General features: G+C 41.9%; 2 protein-coding genes across 5 annotated transcripts; one reads left to right on the top strand and one right to left on the bottom strand.

Moving 5' to 3' along the window:
- Positions 1-1257: 1257 nt before the first annotated feature.
- On the bottom strand, positions 1258-9621 carry DTX3L (deltex E3 ubiquitin ligase 3L). 2 transcript variants are annotated; one of them, XR_009558194.2, is made up of 6 exons: positions 9011-9621; positions 6558-6805; positions 4785-6149; positions 3116-3333; positions 2140-2399; positions 1258-1577 (listed from the first exon to the last, which is right to left on the bottom strand). XR_009558194.2 is itself a non-coding variant. In XM_060279049.2 (5 exons), the coding sequence occupies exons 1-5, from the start codon at positions 9198-9200 to the stop codon at positions 2330-2332; spliced, it is 2091 nt and encodes a 696-aa protein (XP_060135032.1). In that variant the 5' UTR covers positions 9201-9310; the 3' UTR covers positions 1258-2329. The 2 variants fall into 2 exon arrangements, 1 of the variants encoding a protein (XP_060135032.1); XM_060279049.2 differs by having other exon boundaries at positions 1258-2399; positions 9011-9310.
- PARP9 (poly(ADP-ribose) polymerase family member 9) lies at positions 9307-21504 on the top strand. Of its 3 annotated transcripts, none has more exons than XM_035129657.3 (11): positions 9307-9692; positions 11966-12473; positions 13697-13733; positions 14686-15503; positions 15938-16168; positions 16276-16494; positions 17010-17085; positions 17490-17846; positions 18706-18851; positions 19206-19383; positions 20339-21504. In XM_035129657.3, exons 2-11 carry the CDS (start codon positions 12450-12452, stop codon positions 20674-20676), a joined length of 2424 nt encoding a protein of 807 aa, XP_034985548.1. In that variant the 5' UTR covers positions 9307-9692; positions 11966-12449; the 3' UTR covers positions 20677-21504. The 3 variants fall into 3 exon arrangements, with proteins under 3 accessions (XP_034985548.1, XP_088518206.1, XP_088518209.1); XM_088662080.1 differs by having other exon boundaries at positions 9362-9546; XM_088662083.1 differs by lacking the exon at positions 11966-12473 and having other exon boundaries at positions 9611-9692.
- The last annotated feature ends 391 nt before the right edge of the window (positions 21505-21895 follow it).

The following is a 21895-nucleotide window of genomic DNA, read 5'->3' as shown; positions in this document are numbered from 1 at the left end:
TTGGTAGCTGGAAACATCACAAACCACAACGGTGTGCATCATCACAGTGACCTAACACAGTATTTGCCTCCACACAGTCCGCTGCCAGTCATTGGCAAGGCTGCAGCACATCACTCATTTTTGTCCCAATTGCAAACCATATCAAGAGAAGTGGAGTTTATATGTATGTAAAGGTACTTTCTATGACCTACATCCACTCAGCTTGAAGTCCATAATCTTATTTAAAAATGCCGACATTTGCTCTTGTATTATTCACTGTTGTATATTTTCCCCATCACAAGAGCTTTTTTTTAAAAGTGAACTAGCACTCTTGGATTTGCCCTAAGCATCCTATTAAATGTTTTGGCCTCTTAACTTAAAGCGGCGGTTACTTCATGATCCGTGCTCCAAGCCTCCCCATTTATTGTAGACGTAAGGAAGTTCAGTATGGCTTTTAGAGGAAGAACAGCCTGAAAATGCACTACAATGCAGACCTAAAATGAAATGTTGCAGGCATGTGAAAGTCTGCATGCAGCCCCAGTTCAAAACAAAAACTTCCAAAATGGCATGAAATCTTACATTCCCATTTTTTAAAAATAAAAAAATTCATAAAACATTACACCATTCCCCTTAAGAATCAAGATTCACAACATAATCTATTTAATACACAAATTGTTGATTCAGATTCATATTTTCTATATTGACATTACTGTCGTGTGATTCTATTTTTCTGGTACCATATGTTAGATAAGGTATTTTTACTCCGCTAGTATTCCTTCCTCTTTTCTTGCTTAAGTTGTTCTTTAAATCACTACTGAAATATTTGAAGTTAATTTATATTTTTAGCATGTTTATTTACCTTGCAAATCTATGGCCCCTGGGAGAATATCACATGGGTAAGGGTTCCCCATTTGTGCCTACTGGCCTGCTGGCCCAAAGGTTGAATTTTGGGTGTACCAGGAGCCCAGTCACAAAATGGCTCCCTCCCATTGCAGGAGGGAAACCATCATCACCATATGATAAAAGACTGCAAAGTGCCACTTAGCCCTCCCTTTATGGTCTTGTTTGCAAATTAACATATTAAAATGCGGATTACCCATATAAATAAGAATTGTACGCGATTACTCCAGCATTTTCACTTCTAAAATTAGATACTCTACCCTGCTTAAAAAACAAGGCAAATCCCTGTTAGTAGGCAGGAAAATGTCACCTCCCCCCCCAAATGGTCAAGGAAAAGATCTTTAAAACAAATGAACAAGAAACACACCACAGACACTATTTAACTAGCATATAGAATTTTACTTCCTTTTAAGTCACATTTCACAATTTGCTGATGAATATACTTTAGCCTTGCCAGTTTAGTGGCAGCAGCAAGCTAACAGAATCTGTTGCCTCATGTGCAGAAAATACACATAAAATGTACCTCTATGGCTGCAGGGTGGTGTTAAATGGAAAGAAAGAAAAAATATTGCTTAGCCATTTGATTTTCAAGAGGGGGGAACCAATCAAGGACATAGTTTTAATAGCCACTTGGGTTCCAGATTTTGTTCTTTTCTTGTGGGATAACGATGCTCCAAAGATTCCAAATAGGACACAAACTGCAACCTTAAAAAAAAAGTAGTAAACTTAGATTGAACACTATACTTCAGTCTGCAGGTAGCATTTATCTAAGTTTTACTCTGAGTAGACTCACCGAAATCAGCTAACATAAACTAATTTAGGCCCATTAAGAAAATTTAGTTGAATACTACCATATAGCCCTGAACCCACAAAATGCTGAACCATTTTTATTGGTTTAAGAATCATCACAATGCAGAGAAAGAAGGCAAAACATAGCCTAGTTCTGCAAAGGTGAGAAAAACTAAAAACTTCATTCCACCCAGTTATGCTGCAAGTGGTAGCAGTAGGAGTAAGCACACAAGAGAGGAAAAAGTGTTAACGGCCTAATCGTGCACGCTTCTACTTAAAACCAAGACCAAGTGACTTCAGCAGAACTCTGAAAATCAGGGCCCGCTGCAATCAATGGGGCTGGGCTCCATGAAATGTGGTTCGGTCTACAGTAGCAGTGTGGAACTTGTAGCCCTTGAGATGTTGAACTCCAGCTCCCTCCAGCATGGCTAACCATCATGGTTGATGGAAGCTGTACATCTCGTGGGACACAGGTTCCCCATCCCTGGAATGATAGCTTTACTTAACAGCACTGCAACAGATTTTTAACATGTTATTCAACAAGTTCTGCAATTCAGATAAGCAGAAATTGTTTCGGGGGGGGGGGGAGCACCCATAAGCTAAATCCAATTGGCACATCTTTGGACTGGTACAGATTCTGGACCGTCGACTGAAAGAGCGCTCATTCAATTCCTTTCGCCTTCAGTTCTTCGCGAACACGTTTCAGGTAGTCTGGATCGGGGTAGCCAAAACTAGGAGAGAAAGAGTTTTGTTTGTAAACCAAGCAATTACCCAATGAAGAGAGGTGGTTGTCTAAATACCTCATATCTATCAAAATACCGTGTACTCAAATATTGGAGTGTTTGCTGACACCTCGGTGGCCCAAGAAAAAGAACTCTGCAAGAATCTGCAGTTATTTCAAGGTGAGGATTTGAATGTAACATTTGCGCCTTGGCTTTATGAATACTTAAAGAATATGTACACAACATGCGCCTCATAGGGGATGTGTTAAGCTGGGGGGGATGGCAGCTTGCTGCTGCAGCAGCTTCCCACTCTCTTGATGGCCTTGAGTGCAGGAGGCCTATAGGACGAGTCGACTCCTAGCCAAGCAGTAGGAAGTTGAAGTAGACTGGGCGCTGGGCTAGACACAGGACTAGCTTATTGCGATTAAAATACTCAAAAGAAGCGCTATGTACAATATATATACTATTACAGTTTGAGAACGTGGCATGCCTCCTGAGGATGCGTTTAACAGACAAAACCTGACTTTGCTGTTCGGATCATGGCAAAACGAATAGCTGCAGCTAAGACTGTGAAATGTGAAAAAAATGTCTGATCACTGTTCAAAACACTTCTTCCAAAATGGTTCCTATACTTGAGTGAATCTGCATCCAACAAAATCAAAGCTAGAACAAGATTACATTGAGAAATGCATTATTGACACTTAAAACAAACAAATACAACACACCTGCCTGCCTCTCCATACAAGCTAGTTTTGTGGTGAATATCATTCCAGGTAACAACATTCGTTGCACCGGTTGTACGCGACTGGCCAACTGTGAAAACCAACTTTTGAGCAAAGGCCTGTTGAAGCAGCTTCAAAATTTCTCTTCCTTCTGGATTATCAGGTAGATATGCTGTCCGACTTGTTCCGCTGAATGGTCTTCCTGGGTTTGGGTGGCTTTCCTGCAAAGCAAAGGTATTAAAATAGGTAAAGTGTTACACTTTACTTGCAATATACTCAGCAAATGGCAGGGTAAGCACTTCTGCTGGACACCGAGTGTTTATCTAACCCAGCATCTTGCTTCCAACAGTGGTTAGCCAAATGGTTCTGGCAAGGCTCCCAAGGATGGCATGAACAAACAGAAGGAGGCTATCTTCCAACTCCTGTGTTTCAGAGGAATCGTGAGAATACCATTTAGCGCCCATAGCTAACAGACTTCTTATCACACCTTGAGGTAGTGACTCTGAACATTTAATTGTGTTGGGCTAAAGAATTACTACAGTCATACCTCGGGTTGCGCATTTTCGGGTTATGGATGGGCCAAACTTGGAATTGCCGGAACAGGTTACTTCCCGGTTTTGGAGCTTGTGCATGCACAGAAATTCTAAATCTCACTTTGTGCATGCGCAGAAGCGCCAAATCGCGTCATGCGCGTGCGCAGATGCAGCGCTGTGGGTTGCGACCATGCCTCCCACACAGGTCACGTTCGCGACCTGAGGTTCCACTGTATATAAAAAGTTACAATAAATTTTCAATACATTTTCAATCAATATATCCACTCCACAGACACCTCTGTGATGATGGTGGCATTCAAATATCTAGTTCTTCTTCAATAAAAGAGAAAAAGGGAGACCAGATCGTGTCATATGTATCCTTTTTGGAGATGCCTTTGATCAGTCGCTGATGGTACATGCTCTATCAGAATGCCTCATATACCAAATAATTACTTTCTTGTGTCCCAAAATTGCTGCCACAATCAACGTCATTGGGCGTGACTTTCCCATGTTTGTGACAGAAAATCTGTTTACACCATTCATAATTCCATACACCTCTACCCCCAGGATGGGAAATCTGTGGCTATTGGCCTAATTTAATTTAAGTGGCAAAGATGGACAAATGGGAAATGGCAGGTGGTCCAGAAAGGAATGTGGCCCTTCAGCAGAAAAAGGTTCGCAACCCATACCATAGAAGACGATTTTTATTTCGCTCAGCCTTTACCAAGCTGGTAGCCTCCGACAGCATGGCAGGGCTGACTGGTTGGGAGTTGCAGTCCAAACCATTGGGAGGGCCGTAGACCGCCTAAGGCATAGCCCTATTGTTGAGTGAGACAAACTATTCAAGTTCTGTGGAACAAAAAATGTCCCTGAGGCAAGAAAGGATGTACGTGGAATAATGGCAGATTCTGTATTTGGGGTAATTTAAGCTCCATCCTGTTTATGGCTCTGCTGCTCTCGCTTCTGCAGCTCCCAACTCCATCCCAACAGTATGTCACTAGTACAAGCTTTGCCTGTGCATGCAGCAATATAAAGTCTTCTTAAAAGGGTATTATGAGCAAATATAAGGAGGGCCTGCTCCCACTCCCTCATGCCATTCCAATCCCTCTTCAGCCCCCAAAGTGTTCCCTGCGACTTACCGTTTGAATGCCACTAGGTATGTTATATGAAATTATGATGGTGCCATATCCTTCATAACCAGGAAGTGGTGCGCGATATTTCTGGATGTTCATTGTCCCTGGCGGTTGGTTTCCTTCCACCTTCCCATAGGCTGCATTACACACAGGGCAAACAGGCTTGTATTTCAAGGCCTGTTCAATGCACTCAGTACAAAACTCATGCTTGCATTTGGGCAGCACTTTCTTTTGGTGGACTGTGTCCATGCAAATGCTGCACATATCCTCTTGTTTGACTTCCATTTCCTTTGGCTCCTTTTGCTCCCTGGGAGGAGGGGAGTGCATTTTGGCAGCCCCGTTTTGCTCCAAATATGTACCTTTAGTTTCTCCAGAGCTGAAACTAGGACCTATACTTCCTACAGGTTTATCAACACGAGTTTCCAGAAACCTCATGATGTGCTTTTCAACAGAAAGCACATGCTCCGGAATACCACATAGAATTAAATTATTTTTCTTTGATATACGCATTGATACTCTGGGGTTTTCTTTTTCCAGTGCTGAAAAGAACTTGTCTAGTTTTCTTCTCTGGTCCTCAAGAAGATTCAAGGGGATGACTTTTTCTATGGGCTGGGCTGAAAATGTCTTAAGATCAGATCCGGGGTCAGTTTTCAAAGAGTAAGTGTCAGGTTTTTTAACCAACTCTCCTGCCTCTAATTCTCCTATTGCGCCTTTAGCAGCTGAAATCTCCTTTGCAGGGCCACGGAGAATCAATGTATTTCCCTCTGTTTTAGCAAGGACACTCTTGAAATGGAGGTTTAAAATCTGCTGTGCTTTAGCCATCTGGTGGCTGTCAGCAAAATACATTCTCTCCTGTTTCAGATCTGCGGTTACCTTCTGAAATGCCGTGACAAAATTATTCTGAGCTTTCTCTAGGAGGCTAGGGTCTCCAACAGAAGAGAAGCGTAGAGAAGCCAACCCATTTCCACATTCTTCACTAGTCAGCTTTACGCTGAACTTCTGCTCCAGTTCATCAACTTGTTCCTTGCAGGCTTGGCTGAAGTATTCAAAGATAGCTGAAGGAACCTTGATATCAGACACATCTACATCATTCTTCCTTCCTTCCTTCCAACCACCCATGGGCATCTCTCTCATAGTTTTTGGCCCTTTAGGGTGTGAAAATTCATTGCTGCGGTGGTGGAGGCCTCCAAGGAGCTTCTCAAAATGACGGTGTAACTTCTCAATGTCATCATAATTTCCTGATACCTTTTCTATGCCCGTCCACCCTGACTGCACATCTATTTTTAAGGTGGGGCAGACAGTTGTCACCTGACTTCTCTGCTCTTTTGTGAGCAATTCAGTATTCAAAGTGGCAGATACGCTAAGAAAGATCTGAAAGCAAGAAAAAAGAGAAAAATTCGGATTTATTAACACACATGCACACACGGCTTCCCCAGATGCCCTACGTATTGAATATCCATCCCAATTTGCTTGCACAAGACTTACATGGAAGTTAGATTGTTCAATAAAGACGAGACAAATTCATTCTGATTTGTTTGTGGGAAGGTTATACGACAATTAGCATTCATTCTAATTTGCTTGCGGGGTGTTTATACCTTTCCCAGTTTCTCCTTCTTTTATTCAATGTTCAACTGCCTGATATTAATGATTCAGTTATTATCAAATAAATGGGTAAAAATGGCCAATTAAAGAAAACAGTGGAGATGCAGTTAACCAGTATTGGAGGAAGAGGGGCTTAGCTTAGGTGTTCTAAAGTTCTAGGCCTTAGTGGATTCTTACCTTTCTGCTCATGTTTTCCAGATCACCTGCATATTTTTCAGTCAGCTTTTGATCTTCAAAATCATTTGGAAGTGGCAGAGTGCTTGAAGCAGAAAGCGAGCTGGATGCTGAGCTCTTCAAATAATTTGCAAGTGATGTTTCTGTCATATCCATCATTGACACCTCGGAATCTGGAAGGATATTTATCTTTACAGATCTTCCAGAAACTTCTATGAAATGAGGTCCATTTATCTTCACTTGTTTCTTCACTAAATTGATTCAAATAAGAAACATGTTATTGCTATTTCGCTTATAATGATACTATGTCACATTTTTGCACGAAGATATCTCAAAACGGCTTACACAATAAATGTAAAAGATATATACAATATATCTGTTTGGTGATATTCATATTGCAAGCCTAAGAAAATTTAATTCTGAAGCCACCAGGTGATATTTGATCCCACATAAGCCAGTGTAACTCAGTCAAAGCCAAACTCCCTCTTACTCTTCAGAATCTCCCATTTTCTGTCCTAAGACTTTCCAGGAAATAGACAAATCCCGACCTGGCTGACAGGATTTGCTGCGACTAGTCCCTTTTTGAACATTGCTATATAGAAGCGAGTGATGTTGCTGAATTCCCAAAACAAGAGAAGGCAGCTAGATTACAGCCTCCTATTTCAAAAACCTTCCTCACTCCCTTTTCCTAAGAGTTTGACAGCTAGTTGCAACAGTCCAGTGATGATAATAATAATATGATGATGATGATGATGATGATAATAATAATAATAATAATAATTTATTTATACCCCGCCCTCCCATCAGGACCGGGCTCAGGGCAGCTCACACCAATAAAATTACAATAAAACATAAAAAGCAATTAATTAAAATACAGATTAAAATACAATATTAAAATTTAAAATGCAGCCTCATTTTAAGTAGTCCATAAATCCAGCCATGAGGGAGGAAAACACAGGGGTCAGACTAAGTCCAGCCCAAAGGCCAGGCGGAACAGCTCTGTCTTGCAGGCCCTGCGGAAAGATGACAAATCCCGCAGGGCCCTGGTCTCCTGTGAAAGAGCGTTCCACCAAGTTGGGGCCAATACTGAATGAGGGGAAGGCACTCTGCATATGCTCAGAGTCCATTCTTTTAAAATGTTGGCTTCATTTTCTTTCACTTAAAGGTATTTCCATGAGATCCCAGGCCTAATCACTTCCATCATCATCATTATTATTATTATTATTATTATTATTATTATTATTATTATTTATACAGTACTTCTACATCTCACAACAAGCATTGAATAAAAAAACAATACAAAACAGGAAAAAATGCAAAAACAAGATTACAATGATGTAAACATAACATAATCTGCAATCAAAAATACAAAACATTATACAAAACAAAAAAGGAAAAAGAACGAAAAACAACACCAAAAAAGAAAAAGGAAACAAAAAAAGGAAAAGGAAAAAAGAAATTGAATTCCAACTAACTCCATGTGGATCTTTATTCCTCATATCATGAGTTGTCTGTAATGATTCAATTTTTGGAGAATTATTCTAATTACCTGTGAGATTTTTATTCTAAGCTAAGCCAAGTATGAATCTGGGAATCGGTTGTCTTCATATAATTCATAAAGACTTCCCACTCTCTCCTTATTTTCTCATTAGAATAATTTCTTATTAAACCTGTACCAGTACGTTTGGCCAATTCAAGATATTCTGAGAGTTTAAAAAACCCATTCTTCTTTTGTCGGTTACAGGTAGGTAGCCGTGTTGGTCTGGATCGAAGTAAAATAAAAAAAATTCCTTCAGTAGCACCTTAAAGACCAACTAAGTTTTTATTTTGGTATGAGCTTTCGTGTGCATGCACACTTCTTCAGATACCTTCAGATTCTTCAGGTATCTGAAGAAGTGTGCATGCACACGAAAGCTCATACCAAAATAAAAACTTAGTTGGTCTTTAAGGTGCTACTGAAGGAATTTTTTTTATTTTCTTTTGTCGGTGTTATGTTACTTTTCCAATGTTCCTAATCACTTCTCTAAATGTGCTTGCCAACTCCCCCCCCCCCAACTGCTTTTTGGCAGGGCTCCAGGGCCTTTAACAGTTAAGCCAGGGATCCAACTTCTTTCCCAGGGATCTAACAGGTGAAGCTTAACCCCAGTATAGAAACTCAAAGAGATAGGGAAAGCTTTATCCGCAAAATGTCTGCCTGTCGTGCAGCTGTTGCATGGATCAGGATGAATGGGGGGTGGGGTGGCGTGGAAGGAAACAACAGGCGAAGCTTGGCGAAAAGGGAAATTCATACTAGGGGCAAAAAGAGAAAGCTGGAAACTCAAGGGACCTAGGCGAAAGTGGAAACTCCTTCCCTCTAGAGATTTACCCCAACTTTTACTACAGGGAAAGGCATGCCCAACGGCTTGGAGCCAAGTACAGTATACCGCCCCGTCGGGGCCTCTTAAGCCCCCAGTTACCTTCCTCCGACAGGAACTGCACCGAATAGACGTCCCCTTCACGATCCAGAACTCGCACTTTGCATTCGCCGCCCCCGGAGCGTTTCCGGGATTGGAAGTAGATGTGCAGCTTGGATTCGAGCCTCTCCAAGCCCCTCTCTTCAGGAGGGAGAGAGAGCTGCACGAAGAGCGGAGCAGTATAGTCGGCCATGGCTGACCAAATCAGGGGAGGAGAGGCTCGGACTTTCACTTTCGGTTCTTCTCCAACTCCCTCGCAGGCGAGTCTGGCTCCTCCTCCTCCTCCTCGAGTGCGCGGCAGAATCCGGCGCTCGGCTCCAGGCTGTGTCCCCGCAGCGCCTCCTGCCTGGGAGCCCAGAAGCGCGGCGCTCTGACGCACCGGGTTACGGAGGAGGCAGGTTGGCTGCTTTTCCGGGAAGGCTTCCCCGCCGCTTGCCTAGCGAAGCCGAGCGATGGGCAGAAGCCCAACCGGTGAGGCAGGTCCGGCCCCGCACGCCCGGTTGCAGCTCAAAATGCTTGTACGAGAGCGGAGGAAATGGGTGAGATGAGATGCCCGACCTCAGGGCTCGTTCCCGTGGCGAGACGTTTCGTCCTTCGAAGAAGATCACGATCTTGTGACTTCGTTCATTGCATTACTTCTTAGTACCTCTGCTTTCTCGTCTAGGAATTGCTGGAGCGAATTAAGGTGCAATCCTATACTCACTGAACTCTGTGGGAATTTACAAGTAGATACGTATAGGCATGGCCGGATTTAGGTTTGATGAGGGCCTAAGCTACTGGAGGTAATGGGACCCTTTATATGTCCAGCTGTATAAAAAAATTCCTTCAGTAGCACCTTAAAGACCAACTAAGTTTTTATTTTGGTATGAGCTTTCGTGTGCATGCACACTTCTTCAGATACACTTGAAACAGAAGCAACCAGACCCTTATATATATTCAGAGGGTGGGGTGGGGGGTTGATGGGAATGGGTGATGGGCTGTAAGAGTGGTAAACCTGTTGATGGCTGTTAACGACTGCTGATTACTGCAATAGGTCCTAGTAATCAGTCTGGTTGCTTCTGTTTCAAGTGTATCTGAAGAAGTGTGCATGCACACGAAACTCATACCAAAATAAAAACTTAGTTGGTGCTACTGAAGGAATTTTTTTATTTTGCTTCGACTCAGACCAACACGGCTACCTACCTGTAACTATGTCCAGCTGTACTTTGTCAACAATAAATTGTCGCTGTGTTTTTTTTTGGTTGGATAATTCCATAATGATAATTTCACTATTTATACCCCCCACATCTGAGTGGGTTGCCCCAGTCACTCTGGACAGCTTCCAATTTATATAAAAACATAGTGAAACTTCTTAAAATAAACTTTCCTATGCAAGATTGCCTTCAGATGGCTCTTGGGTCGGATAACTGCATACCCTCCAACATTTCTCCAATGAAAATGGCATTCTAAGGAAAAGTGGGACATTCCAGGATCAAATCAGAAACCGGGATGGCTTCTCTAAATCAAGGACGTCCCTGGAAAATAGGGACACTTGGAGGGTGTGCACTATAACTCCCTCCACTTAAATCTAGAATCGTATATTGGTGGTAAAAAGGGGGTGGGTGGGAATGCAAAATAATAGAATCTCATAATTTTAGCGTTGGATGGGACTCCAGGGATCATCTAGTCCAGGGGTAGGCAACCTAAGGCCCGTGAGCCAGATGCGGCCCAATCACCTTCTCAATCCGGCCCGCATACAATCTGGGAATCAGCATGTTTTTACATGAGTAGAATGTGTGCTTTTATTTCAAATGCATCTATGGGTTATTTGTGGGGCAAAGGAATTTGTTCATTTCCCCCCTCAAAATATAGTCCAGCCCACCACATGGTCTGAGGGACGGTGAACCAGCCCACGGCTGAAAAAGGTTGCTGACCCCTGATCTAGTCCAATCCCCTTGCAATGTAGGAACATGCAGCTGCACATTCTATCTGGCAATCCATCCTTTTTGCATTCTAACTGGTGGCCATGAAGGGGTGTTAAAACGGTAAGGTATTTTTATTTGCCCTGATCCTTGCGGTTTGGGATAGGAATCTTAGGCCAACCATATTTCCGTAGTGGGGTGGTTCCCTTTTATTTCTATCCAACACCTTCCAAATTAATGTGGATTAAATTTTAGCCAGGCAGTCCAGTCCTAAACATGTTTAAAGGTAAAGGTAAAGGTACCCCTGACCGTTAGGTCCAGTCGCGGACAACTCTGGGGTTGTGGCGCTCATCTTGCTCTATAGGCCGAGGGAGCTGGCGTTTGTCCTCAGACAGCTTCCGGGTCATGTGGCCAGCATGGCAGAGCTGCTTCTGGCGAACCAGAGCAGCGCACGGAAACGGCGTTTACCTTCCCGCCGGAGTGGTACCTATTTATCTACTTGCACTTTGACATGCTTTTGAACTGCTAGGTGGGCAGGAGCAGGGACCGAACAATGGGAGCTCACTCTGTCACAGGGATTTGAACCACCAACCTTCTGACCGGCAAGCCCTAAGGTGTAAATCCCTTGTGACATTAAGTAACATACTGAGAGCTGGTTTCTTGGAGATGACAAATACGGTACGTATCACTTGGAGGCTTTGAGCAAGTTAGTTGGGAGTCCAGAGGACAGGACTATTGAAAACTGTTAAGAGTTTGGGGTAGGGGGAAGTAGGCTATGTGCGTAGACCAGGCATCCCCAAACTGCGACCCTCCAGATGTTTTGGCCTACAACTCCCAACCACAGGACCAGTGGTCGGGGAAGCTGGGAATTGTAGTCCAAAACATCTGGAGGGTTGAAGTTTGGGGATGCCTGGCATAGACCCTTTTAACCCCTGGATCCTTATATGTACAGTCAAACCTCGGTTCCCAAACGGCTCAATTTTGGAACGTTTCGGCTCCCGAATGCCAAAACCCTGGAAGTACTGGTAAATGCTCCGATTTTAAAAATGTTTTTCAGAAGCTGAATATCCAACACGACTTCTGCTTGAGTGCAGGAAGTTCTTGCAACTGATTGGAAGCTGCACCTTGGTTGTCAAATGTTTCAGAAGCCGAATGAGATTCTGGACCAGATTACGTTCGACAACCGAAATTTGACTAAGCATTTTATTAAAATCAGACTTGGGGAGCCTGTGGCCTTCTAGATGGTCTTAGGTTCCAGTTCCCATCAGCCCCAGCCAACATGGCGGATGGCTTGGAGTGAGGAGAGCTGTGGGCCGCAGGATCCCCACCCCTGCTTTAAAGGACAAGAAGATTGTGATCTGGGAAGCAACTTGACAATGGGGTTGAAGTTCCAGCAAGGGTCTCCATGGCAACCAGACCAGAGGATTCCAAGGCAGGCCAGTGTGGCAAAAGCAGCTCCTTGCTGCTTACCCTAGGCCAATGGAAAATGGAGGAGCAAAGCAGCAACATCTAAGAGGGGACAAAAAAAGAGGGAATTCAAGATGGGGAACATGATGAAATTGTTGGTAAGTCAACACAAAGGAAAAAAAAGACTGAAACAGAGGTTTTGAGTCGTTGAAGTGCGTTGAGTGGAAATGACCAGGCTGAGAGGAAGGAGAGCAAGACTTTTATTTATTTATTTATTGAACATGAAATAAACAAGTTGCTCTGAGGCCTACCTCAGGTTCGGAAGATAAACATGACATATGAACAAAACCCCAAATGTCCAGTGATCCCTTCAGCACGTAATTCCAATTTGGAATGAAATGAGAAGCTGGAGGATTGATCTTTATTGGCATATAGTGCATACAGTCACTGCAATCCCAATCTCACTTAACCTGGGAGTAAGACCTATTGAATACAATAGGATTTATTTCTGAGTAGACCGGGTTTGTCATCCAGCCAGCTGGAGTGACTAGTATGGTCCCTGGGGTATGGTCTGAAGGCATACCACATATGGACCCCATCAGTACAGTATTGGCTTTCTGCTGGCTCTTGAAGACAACACACCTGTTTAGCCAAGCATTCACCTGAATTTGAACTTATTCATATAGTTGTTTAAATTGCTCTTCTAATTGTTATACTGTTTAATGGGCTGCTTTCTTGTACATTTTAATTATGGATGCTTTTAATACAGTTTATTAAGTTATTGTATTGTGAATGTGAGCTGACAGCTTTGGTTTTTTTTTGTTTGTTTTTCCTTTTCTGTGCTTTCTCTTTAATAAATTTGGAACAATAATAGTTTAAAATGGATTCCTGTAATGCTTTAATGGAACTGATTTATAGTGTATTTTTTAATTGTGTATGGGTTTTATAATTGGTTTTATACTTGTAAACTGCTTAAGCCATTCTGGCATGTAAGCAGCATATTAAAAATAAATAAATGTTGAAGCCAAGCAGCTCTGGGTTTAGCATAGCTGCCAAGTTTTCCCTTTTCTCGCGAGGAAGCCTATTCAGCATAATGGAATTTCCCTTAAAAAAAGGGAAAACTTGGCAGCTATGGGGTTTAGTCAGTGCCTGGATGGGGTACCACACATGTATGCTGCCTTGGCTTCCATGATGAAAGAACAGCAGGATATAAATGTAAGAACATACAGTAATTAATAGCATTAGCAATATGTTTTTATTGAATTATTTTCACAGAGGGTGAAGTAAGGCTTTATGAGTAAGGATCACAGTCCACAAATATTAACTTCTGGGACATTTGCCGAAGTAATTTTGATTTCATTTTTTGTTTTTTTTTCTACAGACTTCCAGTTCTGAGACTCCACAAAATGACAATGCAGGTAGATAGTTCATTTGAAACCTTTTATTGCAGGTCAAGAATAGGGAGTGGGGAATCCTCCAGAGGTTGGGGGCTCCATGTTATAATATTATAAATAGGTTTCTGCTTTTCAGAAGTTGCAGAGGAAAGCCTATGGGAGACAGGGATTGAGTTTCTCTCCAGATTCCTGTACTGCAGGGATTCTTGTTCTTTTGATCCACCTTCTTCATCTGTCCTTCTATTTACGTGGAGCTGTGCATGCATATTCTGCATATTGGGCGAGGGTGTGTTTGTGTGGATTATAGCCAAGAGTCCCTTTCTCGGCAGCTTCCCTAATTACTGTAAAACCGGCATAGCAACAAATTCACATTTTGTGATGTGATGCTGGAAAATAATTGCTCTAGGCATTATACTCTCTCAGTAACTTTTCCATAGGGGCTGTTTGTTGTTTACTCATTTAGTCATGTCCAACTCTTCATGACCCCATGGACGAGAGCACGCCAGGCACTCCTGTCTTCCACTGCCTCCCGCAGTTTGCTCAAACTCATGTTCGTAGCTTCGAGAACACGGTCCAACCATCTCGTCCTCTCTCGTCCCCTTCTCCTAGTGCCCTCAATCTTTCCCAGCATCAGGGTCTTTTCCAGGGAGTCTTCTCTTATCATGAGGTGGCCAAAGTATTGGAGCCTCAGCTTCAGGATCTGTCATTCCAGTGAGCACTCAGGGCTGATTTCCTTCAGAATGGAAGGGGCTGTTAGATAGCATTATTTAAAGAGATCAACACTTCTGTTGGTCGGTGAGGTTGAGTGGTCATTTTGCAGTTATGATATATTGGCAAGTAATTTTATTTTCCTGAGCCATTCTGGTGTGGGGGTGAGCAGAGAAATCTAAAACATTTGCAGGTAGAGAGGTTTTTTGTAAACCCCCCACCACACCCATAAAACCACAAAATATGTACTTTCTTTTGTTCCCCCTAGAGATCAGAATGCCAATAGATGAGGAAATGTTATCAATTCCAATCAGTAACAATGTTTATGCAATTCTTAAGAGGAGAGAGAACTACCTATGTAGTCTGCTCGAAAAGAAGTTTGGCTGCATAACTGTCCTAAAGAGCATAAGGAATCCCACTGAAGTGTACAGGAAAAGCCTGAAGGAAGGAATTGAAGTTTCTGTCTGGGTAGATGATCTTACAAGACACGAGGCCGATGCTTTGGTGAATGCAGCCAACGAATACCTGCATCACTTTGGAGGCCTTGCATTTGCCCTCCTGAAAGCTGGAGGGCCAGAAATTGAAGAGCATTGCAAGCATTTCATTGAAAAGAACGGGCCGCTCAGCGCTGGCCAAATTGCAGTCACTAGTGGAGGAAGACTCCATTGTAAGCAAGTCATCCATGCAGTGGGCCCAAGATGGTCAGAGGAGCAGAGGGAGGAATGTTGCCTCAAGCTGGAAGCAGCCATCATCAATATTCTGAAATATGTCAATGCTCCAGAAAACAATATCAAGTCCGTGGCCATTCCTGCCCTGAGCTCTGGAATCTTCAACTTCCCGCAGGATTTATGTGCTCAAGTAATCGTACGGACTATAAAGAATTTTATTCAGTTAGCTCCATTATTTGGTTACTTGCAAGAAATCCACCTCGTGAACATTGATGAGACCACAGCTGAAGTCATGAAAAGGGCGTGTGAAGAGTTGCTAGGCACCAACGATGTCATGCCTCTGGCGGGAGCGGCAGACGCCATCACAGTCAATGATCTCTGTCTCCAGATAAAAAAAGGGAACATAGAAGCGCAGCAAGTAGGTTACCATGTTCTTACAGGTGATCTGGAGAGGGTGAATATTCATTACTTTCCCCATTAATTGGGTTTTTCAACGCTCACAAGTACCAGATGAGCAGTACTGTGTGAAAACACATTGCAAAACATCAATGATAAAAAACAGAATAAAAAACACACTGACAGACAGCCTAATAATAAAATAGTCATCATAATAACAGTTTCCTCCCCCACATTTTCACATGCCATAGATTACTTAATAGCCATAGGCCTGGGTAAAGAAGAATGTTTTTGCCTGGCACCTAAAAACATGTAATGATGGCACCAGGCGAGCCTCTCTGGGGAGAGCATTCCACATTCGGGGAGCTAACACATTCCCCAGAGAACCATGCATGTAGAAATCATGCATAGATTCAAAATGAAATCATTTCTGATTCTTATATCATTCTCTTCCAGGCTGCCATTATTATTAGCTCTGTGACTGTGCAAGATGATCTATCTCAAGGAACCATCTCAAGAGCAATCCTCGAAAAGGCAGGTCCAGCTATCCAGGAGCAATTTCTCTCTGAGTTACAGAGACATCCAGCAGATAACCTTAAACTCATAGTTACAAAAGGGTGCAATATTGACTGCGAGTTTGTGCTCCATGTAGTATGGCCATCTTACAGTGAATGCAACGCACAGGAGGTGATGACTTTTTATTCTATTAGCTTTCCATTTCACTGAATGTATGTGTGTGTGTGTGTGGGGGGGAAATCACCATTATAACTACCTGTACTTTCCTCCTCCAACAGGCACTAAAAGCTGCAGTTTCTAAAAGTCTTCTCAAGGCTCAAGAACAGCAGTCCTCATCAGTTTGTTTTCCTGTCCTTGGGATTGAAGATTTACACATGCCAAAGGATGAAGTGGTAGAGATTATGGTGGAGGAAATAATACACTTTGCGGAGGAATATCCTGGGAAGAAGCCAGATGTATTCATTGTGGTTCCTCCAGATGACAGTGATGTTTATGAGGTGAGGTTCTGAATGTTCATGGCAAGTAGCTAAAGATGGGTCATCAAATAAATGCATCTTTCTAAAACATTTTTCTGTAGTTTTATCACTGGTTTCCACATACTGGTGCCCTCCCAATATTTTGGAAAACAGCACAACTGTGGTCAGCTCCAGCCAGTATGGCAATGGTCAAAGTTGATGAGACCTATTGTCCAATGACATACAGATGGTGCTAGATTGGAGAAGCCTGGGTTATCACTTGAGATAGGCACAATGCTCAGTTTAATTTGGGAACTGTCACTACTGCCCATTACTGTATACTCATTGTGTGGGATTATACTGCCCCAGGTCTAATCTTGAATGTGGATATGAAGTAAATGGTGATGGCTTTAGCTTTCTGCAGTGGAAAATGACCATTGTTATTAGATGCTGAAGATTCATAGTGCTTTGTATACTCTGTCCTAATCTGCCACAATAATGCTTAGAACTGAGCCCAAGAAAAGCAGCAATCGTGTGTGTTTTCTCTCTTTTTAAAGGCTTTCTTCACCAAGCTTATGTCAGTCAAAAACAAACTGGAAGAAAAGATGGACTGCAGCAATATGGATAGCATGGGTAATAAATAAATGGGATGGTTAAAACTGGTTGAGATTCTCTGTATACAAAAAAAAATATTTTAATGTTTGACCACAAATAGAACGTCAGGAATATTAGAAAACTAAGTTTTTAATGAGGGACTTGAAAGATGAGTGGAGTTGAAGAAGAGGCAGGGAGAATTAGTAGAGTTGGTAAGAAATAATTCTAGCAGGGGTTCAATTTAGATTTTAGTAGTGAAACAGGGTTTCAAAGTTTTCTTGTAATTTCAACCAATTAGCCCTGCCAAGCAACAGAAAAATAAATCACCCCCCATCATCTATCTGTGTAAGCCCTTCAAATATTTGGCTATCATATCACCTCTTAATTGCCCCTTCATGAGTCATTCACTAACCATTGCAACACCTACCAATAATATTTTTCAGAGGTACAGACTGACATACAAGCCGATGGAGGTTGTGAAAAAAACGGACCATTTGTGGAACTTATTGGACGCAGCCAGGAAACGCTGGAGGAAGCAGGACTGTGGCTCCAAAACATCATACAAGTTGAGGAAACTCACCGGATCGTTATTCAAAATTATAACCTCCTCAACCTTGGCAGTGGTCAGCCAGTTGAGCTGTCTCATCTCCAGCAGCACTTTGGCATAACCATAGTGGAGAGTTTGACCGGGGAGGGTGCAGCCCTCGAGATTGAAGGTTCCCCCCGAGCCGTGATTGATGCAACATTTGCTATTGAATTCATGCTGCAGACTACAGCCAAGCAAGAAATGAAGACAGGCGGTACGTGGGGCTGTATGTACATAAGCACAATGCTGTTATGAAAAATATGTGAACTCCTGCTAAGAAAGAATTTGGTGAAGAATTTGGCTTATTGATATTCTTCACTTTATACTAAGGGCAGACTTCTAGCCTGTACAAAGAACAGTTTGAAATCATACAGGCAGCAGCCCTATTCAGTTCCTCTCCCCACCAGGCCATTTCCATCGTGCAGGTGGGTGCAAGGGTGGAAACCTTTAACCAAACCCTTCCTATACATCACTCTCACTATTCCTGTACCCACCTGGTCCATTGAAGGCTGAAAATTTTTATTTTTTATTATTTATTGAATTTGTATACTTTCCACAACACGTTTTGAAAGGGCATCGGATGTCAATCGGCCAAAGTATTTTTTTATTATTATTAAATTTGGTGAAGAATTTGGCTTTGCATTGGAAAGCCTTTTCGACTCAAGTAGGCTCCTGCGTGTGATTTAGAACCCTTAGAAATCACAGTAAGAGGTTATCCCCAAACTTCGGCCCTCCAGATGTTTTGGACTACAATTCCCATCATCCCTGACCACTGGTCCTGTTAGCTAGGGATCATGTGAGTTGTAGGCCAAAACATCTGGAGGGCCGCAGTTTGGGGATGCCTGGGTTATAGGATTGCATCCTCAAAGGATTTCAGTTGTAGCTGTCAAAGGAAATATTACCACTCTGTGAGGAAGGGGCCTTTATTAAACAAGCAACTCATTGCACTTCCTCTGTTTTTCCATTTTAATAAGCAAATAGAAGACCAGGCATTACCGTCTCCGGTAAGCTTACAGTTAATTTTCCAATCTGAAAGTTGCACTACTATTCAATATTTTATTACCTGCATCTAGGACCTTTGAGAAACTCTCCTCATCAAGAAGGCCACACAGAAATAGCGAGTAAATACTGTTACCAAGTCACTCCGATAGAGTCATATCTTCAAGAATTCAAGTACAAGGAGAAACAGCTTGAAAAAGCGGGCCTCCGGGTTCTGAAGGTAAAGAGATGACCAATGGCAAAGTAATTCTGAAAGAATATTGTGGTGTTTTACAAATATCCAAAACCAACAGGAATATAGGAGGGTAAAATCCAAGTCAAAATGATTATTAAAAACTGATAGGTTTTTACCAATATGTGGGTATACTCTTAAATCAAACTCAGACCACATTATTTCATGTACAGAATAAATTGGAACCGTTTGGTCTTTTTTCATCCTGGAATTTCTATTTTAAAAAAACAAACAAAAATGTACTAATCAAAATTTAAAAATGTACTTACCATTGGAACAGTATGTATTTTTTAGTGTTGCTGCTATTGAGCTGGGTACAACTTACTTTCATTTTCATTGCAGATAGAGAAAATATGCAATCCTCTCTTAGAATCTACCTTCCAAAGGATTAAAATAAAAATTGAAGGAAAAAATGCTGGGATGCCAGTATGCCATAGGCTATACCATCGTGTCCCAGCTCAGTACTGTAGTCTGGTGTGCAAAACGGGATTTCAGAAAACCTACCCCTCCTCCTTACAAGGTAAAGCATGCATATACCCATGAAAAGCAAAAAAAATGAAAATCAGTAGATTATCTTCCAACAATTTGACTGCCATGTTGATGCATTAATCACAGGGGTTCAAGTACATTAATTCAAAGCTTAAAAAGCTGTCTAAATACAATATAAAATCAAGTGGTACCTATCTGGTTCTTACAATTATCACTATTGTCCTCACAGTAAGATTTAGCTTTTCCTCTGTAAACCCTAAACTGATCTAGATTCTATAGAGCCCAATCACCTTCTAAAAGGAATCGGTGTTTTTACACGAGTAGAATGTGTCCTTTTATTTGAAATGCACCTCTGGGTTATTTGTGGGGCATAGGAATAGATTCACACACACCCCAAAAAATAGTCTGCCCCCCCAAGGTCTGAGGGACAGTGGACCGGCCCCTTGCTGAAAAAGTTTGCTGACTCCTGAACTAGAGAAAGAGTTAGACTACAGTGTCCATTGCTGCCACCAGTGCTGGCGTAGCTAGCTGGGCAGTGTGAATCTGCGGCCTCAGGCAGCAAAAGTCCCTGAGGTGGTGCCCAGGTGGGTGCTCCGCCTGCCCCACTGCCTCCACTGCTGGCATCAGTACAGATTTCACACAAGATCTTGTAGGGTGTGCAAAATCTCATCTGAAATCAGTGCCACTGCTCCACCAGTAGCGGTGGAGCAGCACTTCCCATCTTGTCTCAAGCAGCAAAATTGGATGTGCTGCTCCCGATTGCCACCATGATTGGAATGTTTGCAATTGTTAAAATAATTATAATACCAGCAGTTTCCCAGCATGTCCTTAAGGCTTGTTCAGTTATTACTTGGTCCTCTTATTTCCATTCAGGGCATGAGTGGAAGCAGACCAAGTCATATTCAGAAGCAATTAGTCTGGCATACTGCTACCATAATGAAAACATGTCTCTGTTTAAACAGTCTGTGTTTTGCATTGTTTTCCAGACCAGAAATACGGAGCTGGCATCTACTTTAACAAGAACCCCAGGAACCTTGTAACAGATACCAGGGAAAAATGTGAAATGGACCACTTGATCTGTGTGTTTGAGGCTGAAGTTGTAACAGGCTCGTATACAAGGGGCAATCAAAGCTATGTTGCACCACCATTAATTAGTGCAAGTAGTATGAAACTCTATGACAGTGTTGTTGATGATATTCACAACCCTGAAATCTTCGTCATTTTCAATAGGGAGCAAGCTCTCCCGCTATATTTGTTGACTTGTTCCCTGCTTTGGAATCCAGTGCAGAAGACCCAGTTGGAACCATCAGCTCAGAATCTATGAGGCCTTAAAAGTTCAACAAATGATAGGTACTAGGTTCTATGAGTTAGGCTTAAGTAATTTATGTATATGGCAGTTCTCCAATGCAGTGAAAAACCTTGCCTCGTTAACAATCTTGAAGTATCGTTATTGCTTAATAAGCAATCTCAGCATGGGAAGCTATAATTTGATTTAAAAGAGAACTGTGCATTCACAATACAAGTTCTTATATTAAAATGCCAACTTCAAACCATCTGCAAATATTTGGCTTTTTTCTGTACAAGAATATAATAGCAAGTGCTTCATGCAGTTCAGGATCAGCTTTTGTCTAAGTGCCAGAGATGCTGCTTTTATAAATTTAAAACTTCAGAAATTTCCAAGCAACTTTGTATTTCTAGAATGTCTTTGATGATTTATTGAATTAAGTGCTATTAAATCAGTTGGTTTAAAATCCACAATAGATACCATGTTTTTATCAGCTGTACCACTAATTGTCAATGTAACATTCAGATCCTTCTGTATGCCATTGCATACATGCTTTGGATATGGAGTGAATACTACCTGCAACTACATTGGAATATATGACCCAAATTCTTAGGATTAAAGGGGGGTAAATATTATGAATGACCTTTTAATAGGTTATGATCCTTAAACATTACTTTTGTTGCATTAGCTAAAGGAGGCAATAACTGGTGTGTGACATATTAAAAATAGTAGATTCATTTGAAATAATGCCATCTTTTGAGGTTTTCCAGTTTCCATCTTTTAGTAGATTCTTGAACAACTGGTCAATAGCATGTATCATATGGTCTCTTAACAGGCCACATTAAAGATATTACTGAGGTTTCAAAACTGGTGTGGATCACTGCATAGGATTGTTTGGAAGTTATCAGGAAATGACCTACACTTTTGTTTGGAGAGAGATGGTATTTAAAAAACATTCCCACAGAAAGCAGGCAAACAGTAGTTTCAAATAGTAGGAATCTTTATAAATGTGTCCCCCCCAAAAAAAATATGTTAAGGGTGAGTACCCCCAGAAAAAAACACTGCTGGTAGGTCTCTTGACTTATTTGACAGATTCAACAAAGTTTGTAATCCCAGTTAACAACCAATAAAAGGCTCCCCCCTTGGCAACAACTAAAAGTCTTTCCCCCAAAACAGGCTGCTGACAACAAAGAAAGCTTTAAAACAGGCCAGTTGTATGTGAGAGAGGATGTGTATGTGTATGCAAGCACTAGAAACA

The sequence above is a fragment of the Zootoca vivipara genome, chromosome 1 (assembly GCF_965207765.1).
Source record: "Zootoca vivipara chromosome 1, rZooViv2.hap1.1, whole genome shotgun sequence".
NCBI lineage: Eukaryota > Metazoa > Chordata > Lepidosauria > Squamata > Lacertidae > Zootoca > Zootoca vivipara.
The sequence above is the reverse complement of the archived record's forward strand: the minus strand, read 5'-3'. Positions and strand labels throughout refer to the sequence as shown.

Excerpts from the sequence above, each read along its gene's own strand:
- DTX3L (XM_060279049.2), bottom strand. The coding sequence starts at position 9,200 with ATGGCCGACTATACTGCTCCGCTCTTCGTGCAGCTCTCTCTCCCTCCT. Across the intron at positions 6,806-9,010 it reads GCAGTTCCTGTCGGAGGAAG|TGAAGAAACAAGTGAAGATA; the intron begins GTAACTGGGGGC and ends GAATCAATTTAG. Across the intron at positions 2,400-3,115 it reads TTGTATGGAGAGGCAGGCAG|TTTTGGCTACCCCGATCCAG; the intron begins GTGTGTTGTATT and ends TTTCTCTCCTAG.
- PARP9 (XM_035129657.3), top strand. The coding sequence starts at position 12,450 with ATGGGGAACATGATGAAATTGTTG. Across the intron at positions 16,495-17,009 it reads ATGACAGTGATGTTTATGAG|GCTTTCTTCACCAAGCTTAT; the intron begins GTGAGGTTCTGA and ends CTCTTTTTAAAG. Across the intron at positions 19,384-20,338 it reads CTACCCCTCCTCCTTACAAG|ACCAGAAATACGGAGCTGGC; the intron begins GTAAAGCATGCA and ends ATTGTTTTCCAG.